General features: G+C 33.0%; 2 protein-coding genes across 2 annotated transcripts in view; one reads left to right on the top strand and one right to left on the bottom strand.

The window, feature by feature from the left end:
* Nucleotides 1-22392, bottom strand: part of LOC143912453 (kelch-like protein 7) — a 261782-nt gene that overhangs the window by 199401 nt on the left and 39989 nt on the right. The gene's annotated exons all lie outside the window — the stretch shown is intronic.
* Nucleotides 14653-18505, top strand: LOC143912119 (uncharacterized). The gene is made up of 4 exons (XM_077431318.1): nt 14653-14911; nt 15071-15709; nt 15821-16125; nt 18500-18505. The coding sequence occupies exons 1-4, from the start codon at nt 14653-14655 to the stop codon at nt 18503-18505; spliced, it is 1209 nt and encodes a 402-aa protein (XP_077287444.1).

Raw genomic sequence — 22392 nt, 5'->3', positions numbered from 1 at the left:
GTGAAACGTGGGTTTTTTTTAAACAGTTTGAAACATATAGAAAATATGTCGCATTCACGGAATGCGTACAAGGTATAGTCCTTTCAAAACCTCCAAAAAAAGACCCCCTGGGTGTGTTCGGTAAAATTGAATCCTTGTATTTATCCTTTTTTGACAGTGATCGATAACGGTTTTAAGAAATGTAGGAAAACTTGTCGACGTTCCACATACCACATCCCGCGCTGTGTGATTTCGCCCTAATGCGTGCCCACGTGCTGCGTGTGAATGTTCATTTACATGCTCCATCTCTCGTTCTCCTCTTAGAATCGTATATCGTGGAAAGGGACGCGGCATATCACTTCATTCACATGATCGGCCGACAAAATCAATACAATAAATTAAAAGAGTTTTTTTTTTTCAAAATAATTAATTACATTTTAAATTATTAGCTCTATTGATCTAAATTGCGATATTTTACCGAGTGCACAATTATATGCACACAGGCAACTAGTTGTTTAATAACAATTTTTGTCTTTAAAATGACTGCTACCTATTAGTTTTAGGCCATGATTAATCGTTCCGATAAATTGTTCAACTTTTAATGACTTCGTCTTTGACCTCATCAAAGTGAAGATCACACATGCAATATTCTCCTCGGCTAAAATTCTCATAACATAAAGCTATGAAATAAAATTTGAATTTAAATAACCAAAAGTTTCTAGAATTATTTACAAACGCGAAATACTCGAATGTTGCTATAAAATGCCACATAACTACTTATAATATATTCATAGGCAGCTCTAGTTCGATCTTGACAGCCTTCAACCTATTTCAACCCCTCACTATTTGAACCTCTCAAGTGACTTTATGACCGACATCAATACTTAAAATCCGACATTTTCTTTAAAAAAAACCCCCCAATTTTGTAATTACGTTGTCACATTTCAGTCGCGAAAAAAAGAGAGACTGAAATATTTTTTTTATTTTTATATCCAATTGATGAGTAAGCGGTCGTGTGATTTGACAGATCGACGTCGAGAGAATATCTGAGGTAGATAGAAGATGTCAAGGCGATCGGCGACCCTCAAATGTCACCCCCGTCCCGTCGACAAGTGGATGAGTACGAGGAGGGGGCACGTGACAGTGTCACCGGCAGACGACAACCCGTGTGACAGCGGTTTTGCCTTGTCATAGCGAAATAACCCTTTCTCTGCTCGAGAAAGGTCGTACGTGAGGATACACCCTGTTTCAGGGCTCGACCAACGAACAATAACACAAACACCACTATTCAAGTCAAATGTCTCAACTCGCAAGAAAACATTTCCTTTTATACTACATGTGTATAATATATGTACTTACCACTCAAATCCAAAATGGCTGATCTTTAATACTACACGATTAGTAAAGTTAAATAAAATAATTGAAAACTCTAGCTTTATTGGCGCTTTAACGTAGATCTACATACATACGTACATATATATATATATATATATATATATATATATATATATATATATATATATATATATATATATATATATATATATATATATATATATATATATATATATATATATATATATATATATATATATATATATATATATATATATAAATGTACCAGGAAGGCTTAACAGGTAAACCTCAAATGCGCCTTCCTGGTCCACATAATGATTACATAGATACATGTAAATCTAAACAATATCTGACATATATGGTCAGATATTACAAACATCGTATGAATACGATAAATAATGATGAATAACCTTCATGTAACAATACGAATTTTTTATTGATAAACAACCACAGAGACATCTATAGTGAGCAATATGGCGAAACCTAAGATATAACAATAACTAAAGGTTTGCAACAGAAAATTGGGATGGGAAGGAAGGAAACACCAATTTTTACAGGAACCGCTTCAATGAAAATCAGAAAAATTGGCAAATTCTGATTAGAAACGATCGACCTCGACAAACCAAGGTCTGGCCAACAACGAGACTTAGTGGGACTCGAACCCGTAACATCAAGTACGAAATAATTCAACATTCACCACTAGACCACGCTGCTGGTTATGGCAACGTAAAGATTGGATAATTAGGTAATGGACCGCTGGTTTATTTATTTATTGAAAAATCAACAGGCCTCAGGTGTAGAAATTCATAAAAGTAAAGAATAAATATAACAAAATAACATCTGAGCCCAATTATAGATTTTTACAAAATATATAATATATCTAGTACACATAGACAAACAAATGAAAAAGAAAAGAATAAAAACTAAAATATGACTAAATAGGACAATGTTTAATTAAACATAAATTGATATAATATAATTGGATAAAGAATATATAATAGAAATAGAAATGGATCAATCAATCAAAACCTCCTGATGGTAGTCCTGAATTGATGTAAGGAAATACCGAATAGATCAACCTCATTCAGCTCCCCGTTAAGCATACGATAAACACGTTCTAAATAGGAATATTTTAGGGAATTGGTTTTAAAAGGATTAAGTGAAAAGAGTGCATCCTGTCTAGAATACCGCACTGGATCCTGAAACCAACCTTACTCAGTAAATCTCGGAACAATCAATGAAACCATTTAGAAGCTTAAAAAATAATGTAGCATCAGTGAATCGTCGCCTGACAGAAAGATTTTTAAACGATAGGATTTTTAAATTATTTTTATTTTATTTATCATCACTAATCGCCCAATCACGCTTTCGCGTCAAAAAGGCCTCGACGAATGAGCAAGCTGTATACATCAGCCAATAAGATCTCGCGACCCATCGACCAACGATCTCTCTCTGAATTGTACACGCTTTGGTATAAATATTAGGTGGTTTTGGTCCTTGCTTCATTTCGAGTTGGCAGGCGACCGATTCGAGAACAATAAATTACATATACTATGTACCTCAACCACTACTGTGCGACTTTCACTCCTATCTCACAAGCCCCTGTACGTGTCCGCTTTACAATATGTATCTCCAGGTGTTTGATAAAGTCGATCGATGAATTTTTTGAAAATCGAAGAGCCGTTTATTGACTTGCTCAAACTCCAATTTTCAATGTTTCATCAGTTCAATAAAAACTAAACTTAATTGGAAACCATAGCAAAATAATTTAATATCGGTTCCTATCAGAGTTTTACAATTCGTTTAATTTAACTATTGAAACGGATCATCAGATATCATACCTTTTGATGGTTGTACCTCCTGCCCACACAGTACATTATCTTATTCTTAATTTTTTTTTCTCTGTTATATTTTCGACCAATGTGGCGCATTAGGCATTCCTATAAAGCCACAACGGTCCAAATTTAAATTAATTAATTAATACCTACCTATTACCTAAACTCATACCTACCCAATATTGTCAGTTTATGATTTCAATTATATTTTAAATTCTATATATGATACAAGCAATGCATCTGTACAAGACAATAGTGGCAACGATGACATAAATGAATCATTGTAAAACAGCAACTCTTATTATCTACATTTCTATAACAAATCCTCAACTAGGATTTATGTATTTCTACATTTTCTTTGTACTATTTTGTACTGTATTTCAATCGAACATGTACACTCGCCTTTACAAATCACTCCAAAGCAACAAGTGCACTAATACAGATACAATAGAATAATATAATTAATACAGGCATATTAATACACTGCAAATTCATACAAACATCTTCCATAGTGATATTCTATGGATACTTTTTTGCAACATTTTTTATTATAGAAATTGGCGAACCTTAAGACGCTGAATAACTTGAGATTTTCAAGAGAGATTGGAAAGGAAATGCCAATTTACAGGAACCGTTTCAAATGAAAATAAGAAAAGTTGGCTAACTCTGAAAGGAAGAGATCGACCTAGAGTCACAAATTCAAAACAAAAAATTCTGGTCAACAACCATCAGGGAATCAAACCGTGAACCGTTACACACGCTTGAAAGCATAATAAGCTAACCACTAGTCCACGCTGCTGGTGGACTATATAAAAATAAATTCATCAAATAAATTATATTTAACAACACCATATATGTATTTAGATTGTTGCTTGTGATAAAAACCTATCAGTTTTCTTTTATGCGATTCAAAACAAGAATAATGAACTTTCAGTTATCGCAAAAATTACTATAAAAAAATCGAAATTTTCATACGAACGTCGACTGAAAGGCGAACCGTAAAAGAGTCGTATGAAAAATCGAATTTTATTTAATTGCCGCGAAAAGGTTGACGTTTAACGGCTAACACTAGCGCGAGAATACCTTAAAACAAACACATACACCCTGTTTAATTTTTTCTGTGGAATCATCGTAAAAAAATGATTGCATACTCGGTACGAAACAATTTCGGCGACACGCGATTCTTACGATTTTGCTCACGCAACAACCCAAACACCCACCACCACCAAAGGGGTAATAAATAAATAAATATGCACCGAAAAATGGATACTGGTGAGGTCGGAGGGGAACCCGAAGAAAATAGCCTTATGTCTGGCGAGGAAAACGTTTGTAAATTGTTAAAGATGTTCCGCAGACAATCGGTCCGACGGACAGCGGTAATAGACTTCCAAGGGGAGGTTTCCAGCAAATCGCTTTTCCATTATCATTCTTTTTCTTCCTTTTTTACATACACACATAAACTGTATAGTCCCGTTTTTAAAACTCACTTTCGCCTTATTTCCGCTCCCGGGCTATTTTCATCGACGTTCGTTTCGAACGTTATGTATATACATATGTATGTCTGTTGATCCTCAAATTTTACAACGAATTTATATATGTATGTACGAATGTAATTGGCATTGCTGAATATTCTAAAGACGACTAATTAGCATACATACAGCGTTGATGTCATAATACAGACATTAAACTATTCGAATTTATGTGACGAGTAAGAATATCGTCTACTGTGAAGGTGTGACTTTCTGTTTGTACATCTTCCTAGAATTCTTTGTAGACATACATATCTACATATATATATATATATATATATATATATATATATATATATATATATATATATATATATATATATATATATATATATATATATATATATATATATATATAAATATATATATATAGTGAATTCGTTCTGCTGAAAGCTATTTTACGGGTTATTATTTATATTTGAAGTACCAATATTGAACGTTTTTAAAATCATGCTATTCGACAATGTACAATAGAAATGCGTTCAAAGCTGTCAGATAAAGCTGGAGAATTTTCTGAAAATATTGTCAGTTTGTTCAAGTTGTTACATGTAGCTTCATACTCAGTATAGAGAAATAGAATTTCATCATAGACAGAAAAAAATTGTCACCGAAATAGAATTTATTTTACACAAGGAATATTAAAAATCCGATGAAAAGTATGTAGTATCAAGATATATGTCGTTACAAAAATTAAACTGCTTTTCGGAAGCTATAATTTTCATTTTATTTCGAATATTTATGAAAGCAAAAACGCCAGATTTCATATTACATTTTCAACATATTTAACAAAATTTAACACCGTATGTATATGTATATATCTATTAGTCTCTGTAATGAATATAAATGATTTCAAAGTTTTATTAATTAATACAAACAACACTTAATTATAACATGCATGTTATAATTAAGTGTTGTTTGTATTAATTAATAAAACTTTGAAATCATTTATATTCATTACAGAGACTAATAGATATATACATATACATATGGTGTTAAATGTTGATTAATAAGTTGAAAATGTAATATGAAATCTGGCGTTTTTGCTTTCATAAATATTCGAAATAAAATGAAAATTATAGCTTCCGAAAAGCAGTTTAATTTTTGTAACGACATATATCTTGATACTACATACTTTTCATCGGATTTTTAATATTCCTTGTGTAAAATAAATTCTATTTCGGTGACAATTTTTTTCTGTCTATGATGAAATTCTATTTCTCTATACTGAGTATGAAGCTACATGTAACAACTTGAACAAACTGACAATATTTTCAGAAAATTCTCCAGCTTTATCTGACAGCTTTGAACGCATTTCTATTGTACATTGTCGAATAGCATGATTTTAAAAACGTTCAATATTGGTACTTCAAATATAAATAATAACCCGTAAAATAGCTTTCAGCAGAACGAATTCGATCAAAATATGGAAGCCTCTTTTTCTTATTTCTTCCACATCCTAGGATAGAATCATTGGTTTATTTATTTTATAGGAAATCTTCAACATCTTATCTTATATTTGTTCCGTTATATCTTATGCATTCCACCACAATTACTCAAGTTTACACTGTATAAAAAAGTCAAATCATACCCAGCTCCTCACAAATCTGATCTTGCTTATACGAATTTGAACAATATTTTTGTGAACGTATTGCTGTTGATTTACATATATAATACATAACTCCAAGTACATTGACGTTGACCTCAAATCGATGAACGATTTCAATTTGGTCTGCCTCATATTATTATTTTTTCCCGATAATTCTATATTCCGTTTAAAAACATATTATGAAAAAATAATAAAAGGAAAGTATTCTTCCTACGATACTGCTTTAGAATACACACTAATTTCAGTTCAAAAAATTCGAAATAAAATTAGCACCCAAAAGTCATTATTAGTTATTCCACTTGAAAAAATAGCACTCATTCAATATATGTATGTATGTACAAATGATTACACGTGACTATCATAGAATGTGCGGTTAAAATTAATAGCATACCTGGAAACCGCCAAGATTCATAAGGCGTCACCATTAAACCCCTCCGACTCCAATGCCACTAATTACACATCGAGTGGCGTACAAATGACATTGCAATCTAAACTAATGGTTAAACGATGACATACACAACATCAAACGAATATGACCGGCTCTTTTTTCACGTGCGTGAGTGCAAGATTGCGTGAAAAAATACAAACGAGAACGCACAAATCGATACTGAAATCTATTAGGCGCACGCAAAGTGTTATGCAACTTGTACCACTTTTTTGTTTATCCACATAAACGTGCACGACCCTTATAAATGTTAACTGTCAACGCTGAACAAAAAAGGCATGCGAGCTTTTGGATCTTAAATATAATTATAATAAATTATAATTGACGATCTGGCAGACTAGGACTCTAATGTTAAAAGAAAACACAATAGTAGCAGCCTAAGCTATGGATGTAAATTATTTTAATGAAAGCAAACGCATGGTGTTGTTAAGAACCTGAATAGCATTAGGTAAAATATATGTAAATAATAAGATAAAAATCATAGTATTCTATGAAGGGAAAGATCCTCATGATTTTGATCCCACATTTTGATCATAAAGATCAAAATGTGAATGCTCTTACGATCATTCACATTTTGAACTAAAACAAACAAAATAATGCACTATACTCTTTAACTCCAAAATATCAAAAGATTCAGAGCAAAGTTAAAAATTATACATTTATTTATTTACTTATTTACTTTACATTTACGGCCGCAAGGACCATTGAACAATAATATTATAAATAGAACACTGAAACAAAAAAACACAATATTAATATAAGAAAAGAAATGAAAAAATATGAGTTTTAAAACTAATTGAATAAATAAATTAAATAATTAAAACAATAAAATAAAATGCATTAGCATTTGTATAAATCAAAAAAATAATGATGCAACAATTTTTTTTAACTAAGTTTACTAATATTAAAAAAATCAAATTGGCTAAATTCGTTTCCCAGTTTATGAAGTCGGGGCAACGTTGAATTTTTGTTATAACTAGTGGCATAATTTTTGATGTGGAATAAATAGTTGCATCTGGTAAATCTCCCCGGTGACATAACCACATTTTGACTTCTAAGCCTTCACTCGAATTTCAAACAAAATATCCTTTAACCTAACAATATATCCTTCTAGACAGAAGAACATTCTGAAATGCGCCGCCAATACACGCTGAAACCAGACATTCCAGCCACTTCATAATAATTTAATTGAAACGGTACAAGCTCATACTGAATGCACGTTGCACATATTTGAAATTGAAACTTCAGGTAAAATTGGCAATCGTAACGACGGGCGTTCAATGTAGCACGTTCGTCGATAGCGCTATCAAAGCAAACCAGAACGGAAATTGAAGCTAAACAACGACGAAAGTGACCATGAAAGTCACGTGATATGACACGTGGTTTTGGTTTGTAGTTAGTTTAGTAAATTTTGCCGTAGCTTTAAGCTATCTAGAGCCATTTAAAAGGCAGTCACAAAGGCTAATACTGTGCGATGTTTACGGGAACGTTTGCATACCGGTCGACGCGGAAAGCTCAACTCGAGCTATTTGCGTGAAAAATGAGCTCGGAAAAGAGCGATTTAATTACAAAACGAAAAACATTTTTTCCAGTACTAGGTCTGTTTTCGGTTCATTAATCAACGTTGAGATCCCTTGGACGAATATTTACAAGAGTTAAACTAACGATGTGCATCACCAGCAGTAATAAATACATACATATTTTATTTTATTTTTACATAGATACATACATATATACCAGGAATGCCTAACAGGTACATTCCAATGCGCTTTCCTAGACAATTTAATTACTGTATGCTTTACATTTAATAAAAATGTTAAATATAAATGTATAATAAAACATTGTATTTATTCGTAGTACTAATTTAACTATTCATAATTAAAATTTTATTGAAAAAACGCATCTATAGTATTATTCTGGATTTGCTGAAACATCTTTCAGACGTGGCCTTGTCGGAAATATGTATGTATATAGCTTGTATAATACTTGAATAAGATTCTTGTAAATCCCACTCGATCACAATGTTCAAAATATCCATATGATAAATAGTGATCGGATCTGTATTTTCCAATAAAAAATGACCTACATTAATAGGTACTTTTTTTCGTACAAACGAACGGTCCTTTTAAATAAAACATTTATCAAGTGTATTGTTCATATTGTACTTTTCACCGTAAGAAAGTTTTGCTTCACCCTCCCAGTGACCTTGCCAAATGTACCATTTTCCAATACCTTGGTTCAGTTCTTTCTTATTTAGTAATTAGTCTACGTTCATAATACACTATTTTATATACATAATTTTCTAGTCGATTTTATACAATTGGTTTTCTTTAAGATATTTTTCAATCGTATAACATTTCAAAATGTTGAAATTCCTTTATAAATAAATATATTATACATATGTGTGAAACTTTTACACAATGAAAAAAGAATCTAAAGATTAATTTTAAATGAATTTAAGTGATATTGATTCAGTCGAACCGTCATATTGCATTATATAAAATATCCTCGAGTTTCCTCTCCCTAGCGGTAAGAGTCGTGTTTCCAACTACATAATGAAAATATGAAACTTGAAGTCCACAAGAAAATTTCAAATACCACTTTAGTGCAACGTCCTTTTATTCCGGAAATGTCCTCGGCGACTAACCGCTGCGGTAGAAAGGTGCAGTCCATAAATAAAGTTTCAGGCGAAAAAAATACTACATACGATACAAGAACATTACATTTAATTAAAGTTTCAAAACTTTAAATTTTCTCGTTTGTACGTATAAATTAAAGCATGCACTAAAATCATAGTACAATATTTGAACACATTCTGACTGCACGTCTCAGAAACGCTAAGAGAATATAAAAGTTTCGACAACTTATTCATAAAATATGTGAAGATCGTCTTGCGCTAGTAAAATATAAAAAATATATATGTATATTAGTACAACACCAAGTATGGGATTCTCACAGCACTTGACAATATTGATTTTCCTATTTAACGTCTACGTTTAATGTAATTGGAATATACATGGAGTACATCTTCGTGTAATTTAATTTTGCACCACAACACCTATACATATGTATGTACATATACATATGTATATGTATGTATGTATGTACTCATAGACGTTTACTAAATTTTGAAATAATATAGGGACATTTTGCATTGAATATTCAACGTACATGAACATCTCAAGTTACTCAAATAGTCGCATATTCTCATTAGTATTACATGTTGTACATTACATGCATACATACATAATTCGTAGTTTGCGAAAGCACTAAACTATTTCATTAAACGTGAATTTCGTAGAATTTACACGAAACTCAAACTTCCAATGTGTAGACACACATGCTCTTCTACGGATAGTAACATTTTTGTTTCAAACGTTGAATACATTAAAATATAAATACACCCAATATAATATAAGAGGCTGTGTAGAATAAGTAAGTCGACAAAAAAATGCTGACTCCAACTTCAATTCCGGCTACGACTTGGGCTCCAGTTTTACAACCTCGCTTTAAATACCTTATCGTCGTACAAAGCTTGCTTTAATAAATTGTCGATTTATTTTAAGTAAAGATCTAAAAAAATGTTTCTAAGATTTCCAGAATGGATGTGCGCACTCAATAAAAAAATTTCAGCCAAAAACTGAAGGAAAATTGACGTCGTGGAATTCCATAACTGACTGAATTAACTTTCTTTCTTTGTAAGTATGTAAGTAAATGGGTTTTGCCTGTACAAATAAATAAATAAAGTATAGATATTAATTGTAAGAACTCCTGATGATGAATGGTCATTTTTTCAAATCCGTTCTCTCCATTTTCCAATTTTTATTGTGATTAAAATTTTCAACAACTATATTTATCACAAGGTAAGATTTTTGCATTACAAACATGCACTTCATTTTTACTTTATCTTAGTACGTACTAACAATAGATTTTGTGATCATGCACAAATTCGAACTCGAGATTTTGACTGATTCAAACTCAGAACCTATCACTGATCACGTTTTCATGATCTAGAAAAAATGTTAGCGTGTGTCTATGTGTCAGTGTGTTAGCATGTGTGTTAGTCAGTGTGTTCAGTTAAAGAAATGCTTATCGATACGACGTAAATTTTTTTCAAATTTTTAAGTTGACCGGAAATGTATCTCCCCTTATACATAAGTGTCCGGGTTTTTGAAGTTTTTGGATTAAATTATCTCCCAAGCCGCTCAACGAATTTTTACGTGTATTAGAAATTATAAATTTCATACATTAATATTTTTTAAATATTTTTACCTCTACCGGAAGTAGTACTTTTACTTCAGAGAATCGAGGTGTATGTTTGTAACCTTTTATTCTAGAAATTTCATATCTAGAAGTTTTAACTTAATACCTAGTTATATGTATATAAAATTTGGTGAACACCCGTCAACCGGAAGTGGCAGTTTACTCTTGTTCAATTTTTCTTCCACTATTTTTTTCGACCCTTTAAAAATGTGTGCGCTTCACGAAAAAATTCAAATATAATCCATGTATTATTGTGATGAAAATAAAAAAAATCATCAAATTTAATAAACCAGAAGTGGAATTTTTTCCTCTTAGAAAAGTCAAAAATGTTGTGACCACATGATTTTTTCCACACGCCTGAACGTATCAAGCTGAAAATTTAGATGTGTATTCTTTACATACTAACTTAGAGTTGATTAGGTTTTGGCTAGAATTCGTAAACCAGAAGTAGTAATTTTTTTTTTAATATTTCATTATTTTATTTTGACCTTTTAAATTATTTCTATCTTATTGATATTTTATGTTTATAATATTTAAAATGTTAAGTTATAAAAAAAGTGAACAAATTCCGATAACCGGAAGTAGAACTTTTGTCTTGTCTATGTAAGTTTCTCTACATTTGTGCTCAATTTGTATCGAAAATGGTTTCATAACTGGTGTTTGTGGACATGTACATACATATGTTTCATTATCAAAATTTGTTTTTTTGTATACTTATATTCCTTAAATACATAGATAAATTCATGGGCTTATCACATTCGAATTTTTTTCTCCGTGCCAACATAAACTTCTATTAAGTCTTATAAGTCATGTAAGTTTGAGGTTATACTTTAAAAAAAGTCAAATTTTTAATAGAACACGTAAACTTTTTAGAATTAATGAAATTTTTAAAGACCCATCATCGTAAGATTGGTGTTCAAACATTTAATCATTCAAAATTCTTTTAGACAGCAGGATATTAAAGACTTTTTTCTTTTAAATCATTTTATTTTATATCGCCGAATACATTGAAATAATTGGATAAAATTGCTTCTTTCAGACGACCACCTCAACTTTTACAGTGTCTTCGACTGGTTTATATTCAGCAATAACATTTTTTTCAACATGAACTGGTTCTATCGGCTCACCTGGAAGTCTATCATCTACGATTTCAACGACTGGGTTGTATCCTGTATATTTACTGTAAAAAGGATATCCAATAATTTTGATCTTGTTATAAGTTTCACCGACTTTTTCCCCAGCTGTTTCACCAGTTGTTTCGGCAACTTTTTCAACGTGTCCTTCTTCCGGGAATAAGCCAACTCTGTGAATGTAGTCTCTGATAGTAGTAAGATTTCCCAGATATGGGATATAAATTGGATACAAGATCTTGGGAACACCCTGTTCACCAATCCTTGGTTTTCTGGGAAGCTCCCTGAATGGTTGACGCCTGTCGAAGTCCAAAGGACGGAAGTCTCTCTCAAAACGTCCAATTACCTCTCGAGGTATTTGATGTTGATCATAGACGTAAGGTTGATCATAGACGTGACGTTGATCATAGACGTGAGGTTGATCATAGACGTGAGGTTGACCATAGAAACCACGAGGAGGTCCATAAGGAATACCATAGACCCCTCGGAACTGTCCGCGGGGTGGTGGAGGAGCACTTTCACTCAAGGCGCAGAGTGCCAACAAACTCAATAAGATCATCTGTAAAATATCAACACATATAAATTAAGTAAGCGTTCAGATTAAGTATTTATATGTAGATTGTATAAGAAATACTGACTTTCCGCATATTTGATGTAGAAGTTTGGAGTACCCGGTGGAGCTGTGTGCCTTCCAAGAGGCGTCCAAAAGACGTGATGACTTCCGATCGTCGAAATGCACTTATATATTATTCCGGTAAGTTTGATGGCAGTTCAATTATTGTTCAACTTTAGATAAGACTAGTAGCCTGTGGGTCTTCGCTAATTAGTATGTCCAATTACATTTATAATTTGTCTCGATTTCGAACGATGTTGTTAATGAGCATATGTACCCAGTATCGTAATTGATTTCGGAAAGTAATGGAGTTAAAATTGATTCGTTAAAATTTTATCTTCAAAAAGTTGTTTTATGGATCCCGTTTGAAAATTTTAGTGATCAAATAATATACATTGTATACAAAGTACATATGTAGGTATAATATGTACAACATTATTTTTTCTTTCATTGTGATAATTTACCACATTATAGACGAGAGAAATACGAGGCGACTTAATCATTAAAATATTAAATAATTTTTACAATTGTTCTATATCCAAACTATTAATGTTCAATGTCAACACTCATCTTAGAGGTCACTCTCTCAGACTCCTAAAATATAAAGATGGTTAAAATTTGGAATAGTCTTCCCAACACTGTAGTAACTTCTGAAAACCTTAATATTATAAAAAGCTAGATATCTTTCTTAAACTTAAAGGGTTTTTATAATTTAAATCTCCTATCCTTTAACAATCTTTCTGTCAGGTGACGACTCACTGATGCTACATTCCTTTTTAAAATCCTAAATGGTTTCCTTGATTGTCCCGATTTACTGAGTGAGGTTGGTTTCAGGATCTCAGTTAGATATTCACTTATTCCTTTCAAAACTAATTCCCTAAAATATGCCTATCTACAGCGTGTTTATCGTATGCTTAATGGGGAGCTGAATGACGTTGATCTTTTCAGTATTTCTTTGATTAATTGATTGATCATTTTTCTATTTCTATTATATAATACATATAATCTTTATCCAATATTAAATCACTTTATTTTTAGTTATGTACATTCTTTATTTTTAGTTATGTTCTCCAGCTGTTTCTGGCGTACCTACGACTCTGCAATCGGGTGAGGTAACATTACATGTACTCTCCACTTCGACAACACACACGGAATGCAACAATACCACTGTGTGTAAACAAACACCTGTCAGTGGCCAGTACGACGTTTCAGCGGTATCCTCTGCCGCTTCACCTCCGCATTCTTCAGCTTCAACTTCACTTGCATCTGCTTCAGCTTCAGCATCTACTCCTGGTTGTGCTACTGTTTCTGCTTCTCCTGTTTCTGTTTCTGCTTCTCCTCCTTCTCCTATAAAACCCACGAAATCTTACAGTCAAGTCGCAGCGCTATCTTCTTCTTCTTCACATCTGCCATCTTCAGCTTCAGCTACACTTACATCAGCTTCTGCTCCAGCATCTGCTTGTGTTCCTGTTTATTGTGCTCCTGCTTCTGCTTCTACACCTGATAATATTCTACAGAACACCGCACTATCTTCGTCTCCAGGAACATCATCTCTTCCTTCTCGACAATTCTTTACTGGTACCGGTTCTACTAGCAACCTATTATTGCCAGCACAACATAGGAAGTTTGTTCATGTTCTTTATCTTCACAAGGACACCACCATTGACTCATTAACTAATTATGTTAACATGAAATTGCCATCCAGTGATGCTATAGCTGTAAAATTAAACTCGAAGGGTCCTAAAGCTTACTCTTCTTTCAAATTATCTGTCATCGAAGCTGTCTATACTAGTGTTTTGAATCCGGACTTTTGGCCCGCTGGTATAGCTTTCAACCCATGGAAATTTCGTCGGAGCCCGGCACCCTATAACAAATAGGGTGCGCAAGATTCGCAAGATGACGATGCTGTACCAGAATGTTAGGGGTCTTAACTCCAAAACTGTTGATTGCCTTTCTTCTGTTCTGGTACAGCATCATGACTTCATTGCACTTACGGAGACTTGGCTAAATGAATCTGTTTGCGACTTCGAGATATTCGATGATAGATACTTAGTTTTCAGAAGAGATAGGGCCAGCAGAGGAGGCGGTGTTTTACTGGCTGTTCGTGCCGATCGTGTGCGGTCTGCTCAACAAATTCACCGTCTTCAATCAGTTGGTGAACATCTTTGGGTTCGAGTTGATCTTCCGCGGTGTTCCATCTATATTTGTGTAGTATATTTTCCTCCAAATCAAAACGATAAGATCTCTGAAGTTTTTTTTAATAAATTACAAGAGGAATTTAACTTTCTAAAGAGTAAAAATATTTTGATTGTAGGGGACTTTAACACTGTTTCTTTGAAGAATGTAAGCATGGAACTGTCGCATATGTGCAATCTTTTTAATTTATCAGATTTGAATAATGTATGCAATGTTTATGGCGGAAAACTTGACTTGGTGTTGTCCAATATTATTTGCAATTCCAGTAGAAGTCCCTGTTTTATTGTTCCTGAGGATAAGTTTCACCCTACGCTCAGTATTGATTTTGATGCTACATGTTCCCATTTAATGTTAAATGATTCTGGGTACAATAGTAATCGTAATTGTAATTCTGTTAATCTTGATTTTTATGGTTGGAAATTTAATAATGTTGACTTTGCTGGCCTGAATTCTGTTTTGTTGGAATCGGAGTGGATTGATCTTTTCGAGTGCTTGGATGTGAATGCTGCTGTCGAGATATTTAATAGGATTGTGCATTATTCTTTTAACAAATGCTTTAACAAAAAATTTCCTAAATCCAGAAGAATTTTTCCTAGTTGGTTCTCAGCTGAATTAATCGTAGTCATCAGTCGTAAATGTTACTTGCACAAACGCTGGAAGTTCACTAAGGACTCACATGATTACGTTGAATTCTGTCAGTTGCGTTCTCATTCCAAAAAATTGATCTCAATTTGTCACGCTGACTTCATTAAGAAATGTGAAGATTCCATTTCCATAAACCCAAAATTATTTTGGAACTTTATAAATTCTAAACATAATAACAATTCGAATTTGACAATGATGTTCAATGGTGATGAGTCGTTCTCAGGTTCGAAAGATATCGCTAAGGGTTTTGCTGAGCATTTTAAATCTGCATTTGTAGACTCATTCACTCAATCTTCAAATAATAAGTTTCAAATAAGTCATTCCTTCATTCTGTCAGTATTTGAATTTAATATCAGTGATATGGAGTATGGGTTCCAGAAGCTGAAACCTAATAGATCTTTTGGTCCTGACTTTATTCCCGATTTTGTTTTAAAGGGATGCAAGTCCAGTTTGTTATATCCTTTGCTTCATATCTATAATTTATCACTGAAATATTCTCTGTTCCCTGACTCTTGGAAATGCACCAAAGTCACTCCAATTCACAAAAATGACGATAAATCTTTTATTAATAATTACAGACCAATAGCCATTGTTTCGGCTCCAGCCAAATTATTCGAAATAATTTTGCAGAGATTACTTTATAACCATTGCAGTCGGTTTATCATAGACCAACAGCATGGTTTTCGTTCAGCACGCTCTACGACTACTAATCTTTTGTCTTTCTCAAACTTCATTACTAAATCGCTAGATGCAGGGCATCAAGTTGATGTGATCTATACCGATTTTGCTAAAGCTTTTGATAAGGTTGATCATTCAATACTTATTAAGAAATTGGCCAATTTTGGTCTATCGGATAATCTTACTGATTTTTTTACTTCTTATTTAAGTAATCGTCGTCAGTTTGTTTGTTTTGATGGCCATTTCTCTGAAGTATACCTCACATCTTCTGGCGTGCCCCAAGGCTCTAATTTGGGACCTTTACTGTTTTTAATATATGTGAATGATATTGGCTCGGTACTTTCAGATTCAAATTTTTTACTATATGCTGATGACCTCAAGTTATTCATGAAAATTGATAGTGTTTCTGACTGTGAGGTCCTTCAGAGTAATTTGAACTCTTTATGGTGCTGGGCGACTAATAATCATTTACCTCTTAGCGTTAGTAAATGCAATATTATGTCTTTTTCTCGGTCTTCTAACCCCACCTTATATCAGTATAATCTTGGTGGAACTCCACTGTGTAGAACATTATCCAAAAAAGACCTTGGCGTTACGTTTGAGAGCAGATGGAAGTTTGGTATCCATATTTCCAATATGTGCAATAAAGCTTCAAAGATGCTGGGTTTCGTTTTACGTAATGCTCACAATTTCAATAATTTAAGAGTTTTGCGTCTTCTTTATAACGCATTGGTCCGAAGCATTTTGGAATCTGATGCCATTATATGGAGTCCCAGTGAATTAACTCACTCTCTAAAAATTGAAAGAGTTCAAAGGAAGTTCCTCCGCTATCTATATATGAGGGAGTTTGGATACTACCCTCAACTGTTTCCTAGTGCTTTTGTGCAAGGTTCTGTTGGCTATAGTTCCCTATCTCATCGGCGGGATATGCATCTTGTGTGTCATTTCTTCAAATTATTAAGAGGTGATATTTACAACCCAACTATATTGGAAGAAATGAAATTTTGGGTTCCATCTCGCCTCATTGATTATCGATTGCGTCCATTGTTCCAAACTATTAAAGCAAGAACTAATGTTCTTGCTTTTTCACCAATCGCTCGAGTCTTACGCTGCTTGAATTTGGTCAGCAATCACATTGATATTTTCAATATTTCACCGGATAATCTATCCGTATTTTTACTGTTTTTTACTTTTAATTCAATTTAAACTATTTATATATGTGTTTTTTTTTTTTTGTGTATTATTTTCATTTTTGATTTTTCAATTTATTAATTCTCAATTTTTCAATTTTTAATTTTTATGTACAATTTTTTAAATGTTTTATTTTATTTGTTTTTCTATTATTGTTGTTTTATTTTTTCTTATGTATTTGATCTTTTATGTATTGTCTGGCCACAGTGTCATATTGGGGTGACCTGTAAAGACTCTGTGGTATACTTGTATATTAAAATAAATAAATAAAATAAATATAGTCATATTTTAGTTTTTATTCTTTTCTCTGTCTCTATGTACCATTTTATGTAATTTTTAAAAATCTTTAATTGGACTCAAGTTATTTTATTTTTTTACATTTATTCTTTATTTTTATGCCTTTTTACATGTGTAGTCTATTGATTTTTCAACAAATAAATAATTTAATTAATCTAGCCAGCAGCATGGCTCGATAGTTGGGCTTTTGTCAAGCACCGAGAGGTGCCGGGTTTTATCCCGTGAGTTGACATCGATTGAAAAGAATTTATTCTGAGTATATCTGTAATGCTGCTGATCAGACTTTAGCTGATCAGCTGAGGGTTTACCTGTTAGCAGTGGTGTCACCCCAATTTTGGACCAACGAGTTTCCATTTTTTTTCAAAAAATTTATTTTGAAAATATATATACATACATATGTATATTATACATTTTTTTTCGTCCAAAGCACTATTTTTGGCTTTACAAGACTTTGCCGCCTCCCCCAAGTATGTTAATTAAATAAATAAATTTTATATTGCGCTTATTTAATTAACAACACAGTTTAAAATGGAAGAAAAAGCCGGTACGACACACGATTTTGTTTTCAATTGCAGCCACAAATTGTGTACAATACGCGATATGTTGCAATTCCCTTTCAAAATAACCTATTGACTATCATCGGGCACAACGCAAATTTTATATATAGTAGAAAATATGATAAAATCGAGTGGCAATTGAGGCTCTTGTATAGCTGTAAAGTGTATTTTCATTGTAGATGTAAAAGTTAAGTAAGCTCCACTATGGGGATGCAAATTCGGCGTGCCTTCACAGCCGAAAGGTTTTCCGACACTCCTTCGTCCGCACGGCCGGATCCGAGTTGAAGCCCTAGAACGGTCCAGGCCCTCAGGTGGTGGGTGGGTGGGAGGGCCACATTCCCCGAACAAAAGCCTCGACAATCGGCCGTTCCGGGCCGTCGGAGGGCCGCGGCCCGCCGTTTGTCTCCTCTGAGGACCCCAAATCCGACCGGCTTAACGAAGGTTCGCGGCCGCATTTTAATTTCTCTGGATCCGTCTCCTATTCGTTACGCCGTTACGCTAACGCAATTTATACCCCCCGAGACCTCACCGTCGATACACTACAAAGCCTTAGCAAAAAAATCAGCGGATCCCTTTTTTATTCTACATAACAGACAACCACTCCACTCCACTTCGCCGGAGACCGAACTAAACGAGAGTCGTATCAACGAGGAATGGCCTGTCTGAAGCAGAATGGTGCTCCTAGTACATACAACTTTCGAATTTTGGAAAAACCGAGGAAAAGCTTTGAATCTACCGGTGCAAAATGCAAGATCATGTTGCGCTAAATATAATTCATTTCACTAATTTCGCACTATATTGATGGTGGAGGCCTCAACTCGATTACAATTTATTTGATATTAGTAATAAGTAGCATTGAAAATTACGTGAAACTTACGTATCATAGGGAATTTTTCATTTCTCCGAACTTTTTTATTTAATGAGTGCAAGACCTTTGTATTTAGTCAAGCTATCAGTCGTTCCCTTCATGAGATATTCACAATTTTTTTTCTTTTTAGAATGTACGATGAAATTTTTAAGTTACAGCTATAAATTGGTGTAATTATTTATTTTCTTCAAAAACGTTTTAGAATATATGTATGTATGTTACATGCGAAGTGTATTTTCAGTTGTAATATATTCCAACTGGCGTTTTAGGTCATTCATATTTGAATATAATTCAACTAGTAATTTATATATCTACAAGCAAGCACAAATGCACTTTTAACAATGTTCGCCAGTTTTAATTTAAAAGTTGAATTTTGACAGCTCTGATGTTTTTACGAATGCTTTAGAATGCAATACTGCGTTAAAATTTGCTAGGTACTATTATGAATAAAGGTAATGTGTACCGTATTACGATAACTTTAAGAATGTGTTCAAAACAAAAATGTGATTTTCCAACTCAATTTACTAGTCAAGTGACGTTTCACAAAAACCTAAAACCTCTCCATCTAACCTGGTGGCAACTTATAATTGAACTGTACTTTCAGTTGTAATATATTTCTACCAGTTGGAATATACATATGTATGTAATTCACCATATAAACCTACTTACGTAGATTAGACGAAATATGTTCCAACTAGTCAAAATATATTATAACTGGAAGATACACTTCAACTGTAACATATACATAGTTCGCAATTTTTTGATTATTCTATTTAAATCCCTAAAATAAAATAAAAACTGTCTGTGAGTCTTTCACTAAGAAACTTGTATTTGTTGAATACCAATATATGTAATTATATACATACATATGTATACTTAGAATCAAGAAATTTAATTAAATTGATTCATTATAACTACATTACATGTACTCTGCGGCTATAAACATTAATTATTACATATAATAAATAAATATGATATTAATAATAAAATTAAAAGGCACTTTAACCCAACTAGTATTCTATTTATGTACATATGTATGTACATCTGTTCTATGAAATAAACGACATATTTATCGTACTTCTTTTATCCCCTATTCAAAGTGACGCGAAACTGTTAAAACTCTTCAGTAACTTCAATCTAATGTTTGACAAAAGGTTTGAAAGACAAGTTAAAGGTATTTTAAATAATTTTTTTACATAACAATCTTAGGAAAATGGTGTTAGATTTAAAATCATTGTTAATGTATTGTATGCGAAAAATCTGACTGTCAGTTGTCATTGTTACCTGTAAGCGTGAAAAACAACGAGAAAAGTCTAGAAAAGCCTCCCCCCGGTATTTAAGCGCAAAAGTCTGATATCGAAAGCGGCACCGAAGAAACCCCGACAGTATAACAATATAAATATTCAAACAGATTTTTCTTTCTTTCAAAAGAATGAAAAATAAAATTAAAAAAAAAGTAGAAGCCGCTTATCATTTCATCTAAATGGTTCTGAATACGTAACGAGCGAGAGTACGAAGAAAGGCGAAAAAAAAAACAAAAGGTGCGAAAGTTTTCAGCGAACGCCGGCCATAATGGACACGAAAGTTTCGCGTGAAAGCCTCAAGATTTTCGCCTTTTATAAATTAAAAGCTTCCGGTCCGCGGAACGCGAAAACATCACAACCGCGTTGACTTTTATTAATATAATTAAAACGACCGAAAATGCGTTCCTACTTATATAGACCTGTCCCTCGAATCAAATCATTCACACACGACTTGGTCATTAACAATCCCAGACGAGACTTGGAACCTGACAAATTTTTGCTACTAGCAGAGACAAATCGAACAAGATATCGCATTATATGGCATGAACGTGAGGGAACTTTGGTGGACTCAAACAAGTATACTTGCACCTTTAACTAGATATACGCCTGAATATATGTAATTGCACAGCTTTATGCAAAATATTAAAACACGCGAAATTAAATTATATATAAAATTTAGGTGCAGATTAAATAGAGACATATTTAGAGTAATTTTTAACAAATTGGTTTTACAACCAGCGGCGTGGTCTATTAGTTAGCAAATTATGCTTTCGAGCAGAGTGGCCACGGATTCGAGTCCCACTAGAGTCCTATAGCTGGCCAGACATTGGTTTGTGACTCCGAATAGATCGTTTTTAATCAGAATTGGCCAATTTTCTGATTTTCATTGAAAAATTTCCTGTAAAATTGGAATCTTCTTTCCTATCTCTCTTGCTAATCTCTTGCTAATTTAATTATAAAATTCTGCAAAAATTTCTCCGTTGATGTCACTGTGGATGTTTGTATGTACATATGTATGCATTGTATAAAATGTTTGTTTTATTTTATTTTTACATAAATTTATGTAAAAAAAAAAGAAAGGCTTGACAGGAAGACCCCAATGCGCCTTCCAGGGCAATTAATTACAAACAATGTAGCATTTTATTATTACATAAATAACTGTATTTCCAGAAGTACACGAAAAAACAATTAATTAATTAATTAATTAAAGAATTAATCCATTGAGACATCTATGGATTTTAGATTTGTACATAATTTGTGACAACAAGAAAGATGATTTTTTGCCAATTTTGATGAACCGATTCAACAATGATCAGATAGAATTGACAAATTCTGATAAAGAACGATCGAGTTTCAGTCACAAATACCCCCAAATCTAACCAGCAGTATTGCGGATCCAACCCACTGATCAGTTAGAGATAAACATACGCGCTATCATTGAGCCATACTGCTGTCTATAAAATTCATGTTCTATAAAATTATATTAAATTGAAAATAAAATAAATTTTATTTTTTTTGTTTTTCATATATACCATATTTTCGAACAGGCTATATTAAATGTGTACATATCCAAACAAATAATACGATGTTAATATGCTTGTGTGGGGCTCTGCCACACGGTCGAATTCGGGTCGCAATCCTGTGAGTTAAGACCGATCCGACCATGTTGGTGGCTACCACCTTACTTCCTTCCCGGCCGTCATATTAAAAAGCGTACCCCTCTTCTAAATCATAAAAAAATTCTATTAAAATAAATGTATTGTAGTTCATTCTAGGAATAAAAGAAATATATGGTGTATAGCTTTGAAAACCACATAGTTATTACGAAAAACGTAAAAATTGGGGCACTGGCATACCGCACTTCGGTGAGGGAGGGTTAAGTTAGATAAAAAGGAAAAAT

Source organism: Arctopsyche grandis, chromosome 5, assembly GCF_051622035.1.
Source record: "Arctopsyche grandis isolate Sample6627 chromosome 5, ASM5162203v2, whole genome shotgun sequence".
Taxonomy (NCBI): Eukaryota; Metazoa; Arthropoda; class Insecta; order Trichoptera; family Hydropsychidae; genus Arctopsyche; species Arctopsyche grandis.
This window is presented reverse-complemented; position numbering and strand designations above follow the sequence as displayed.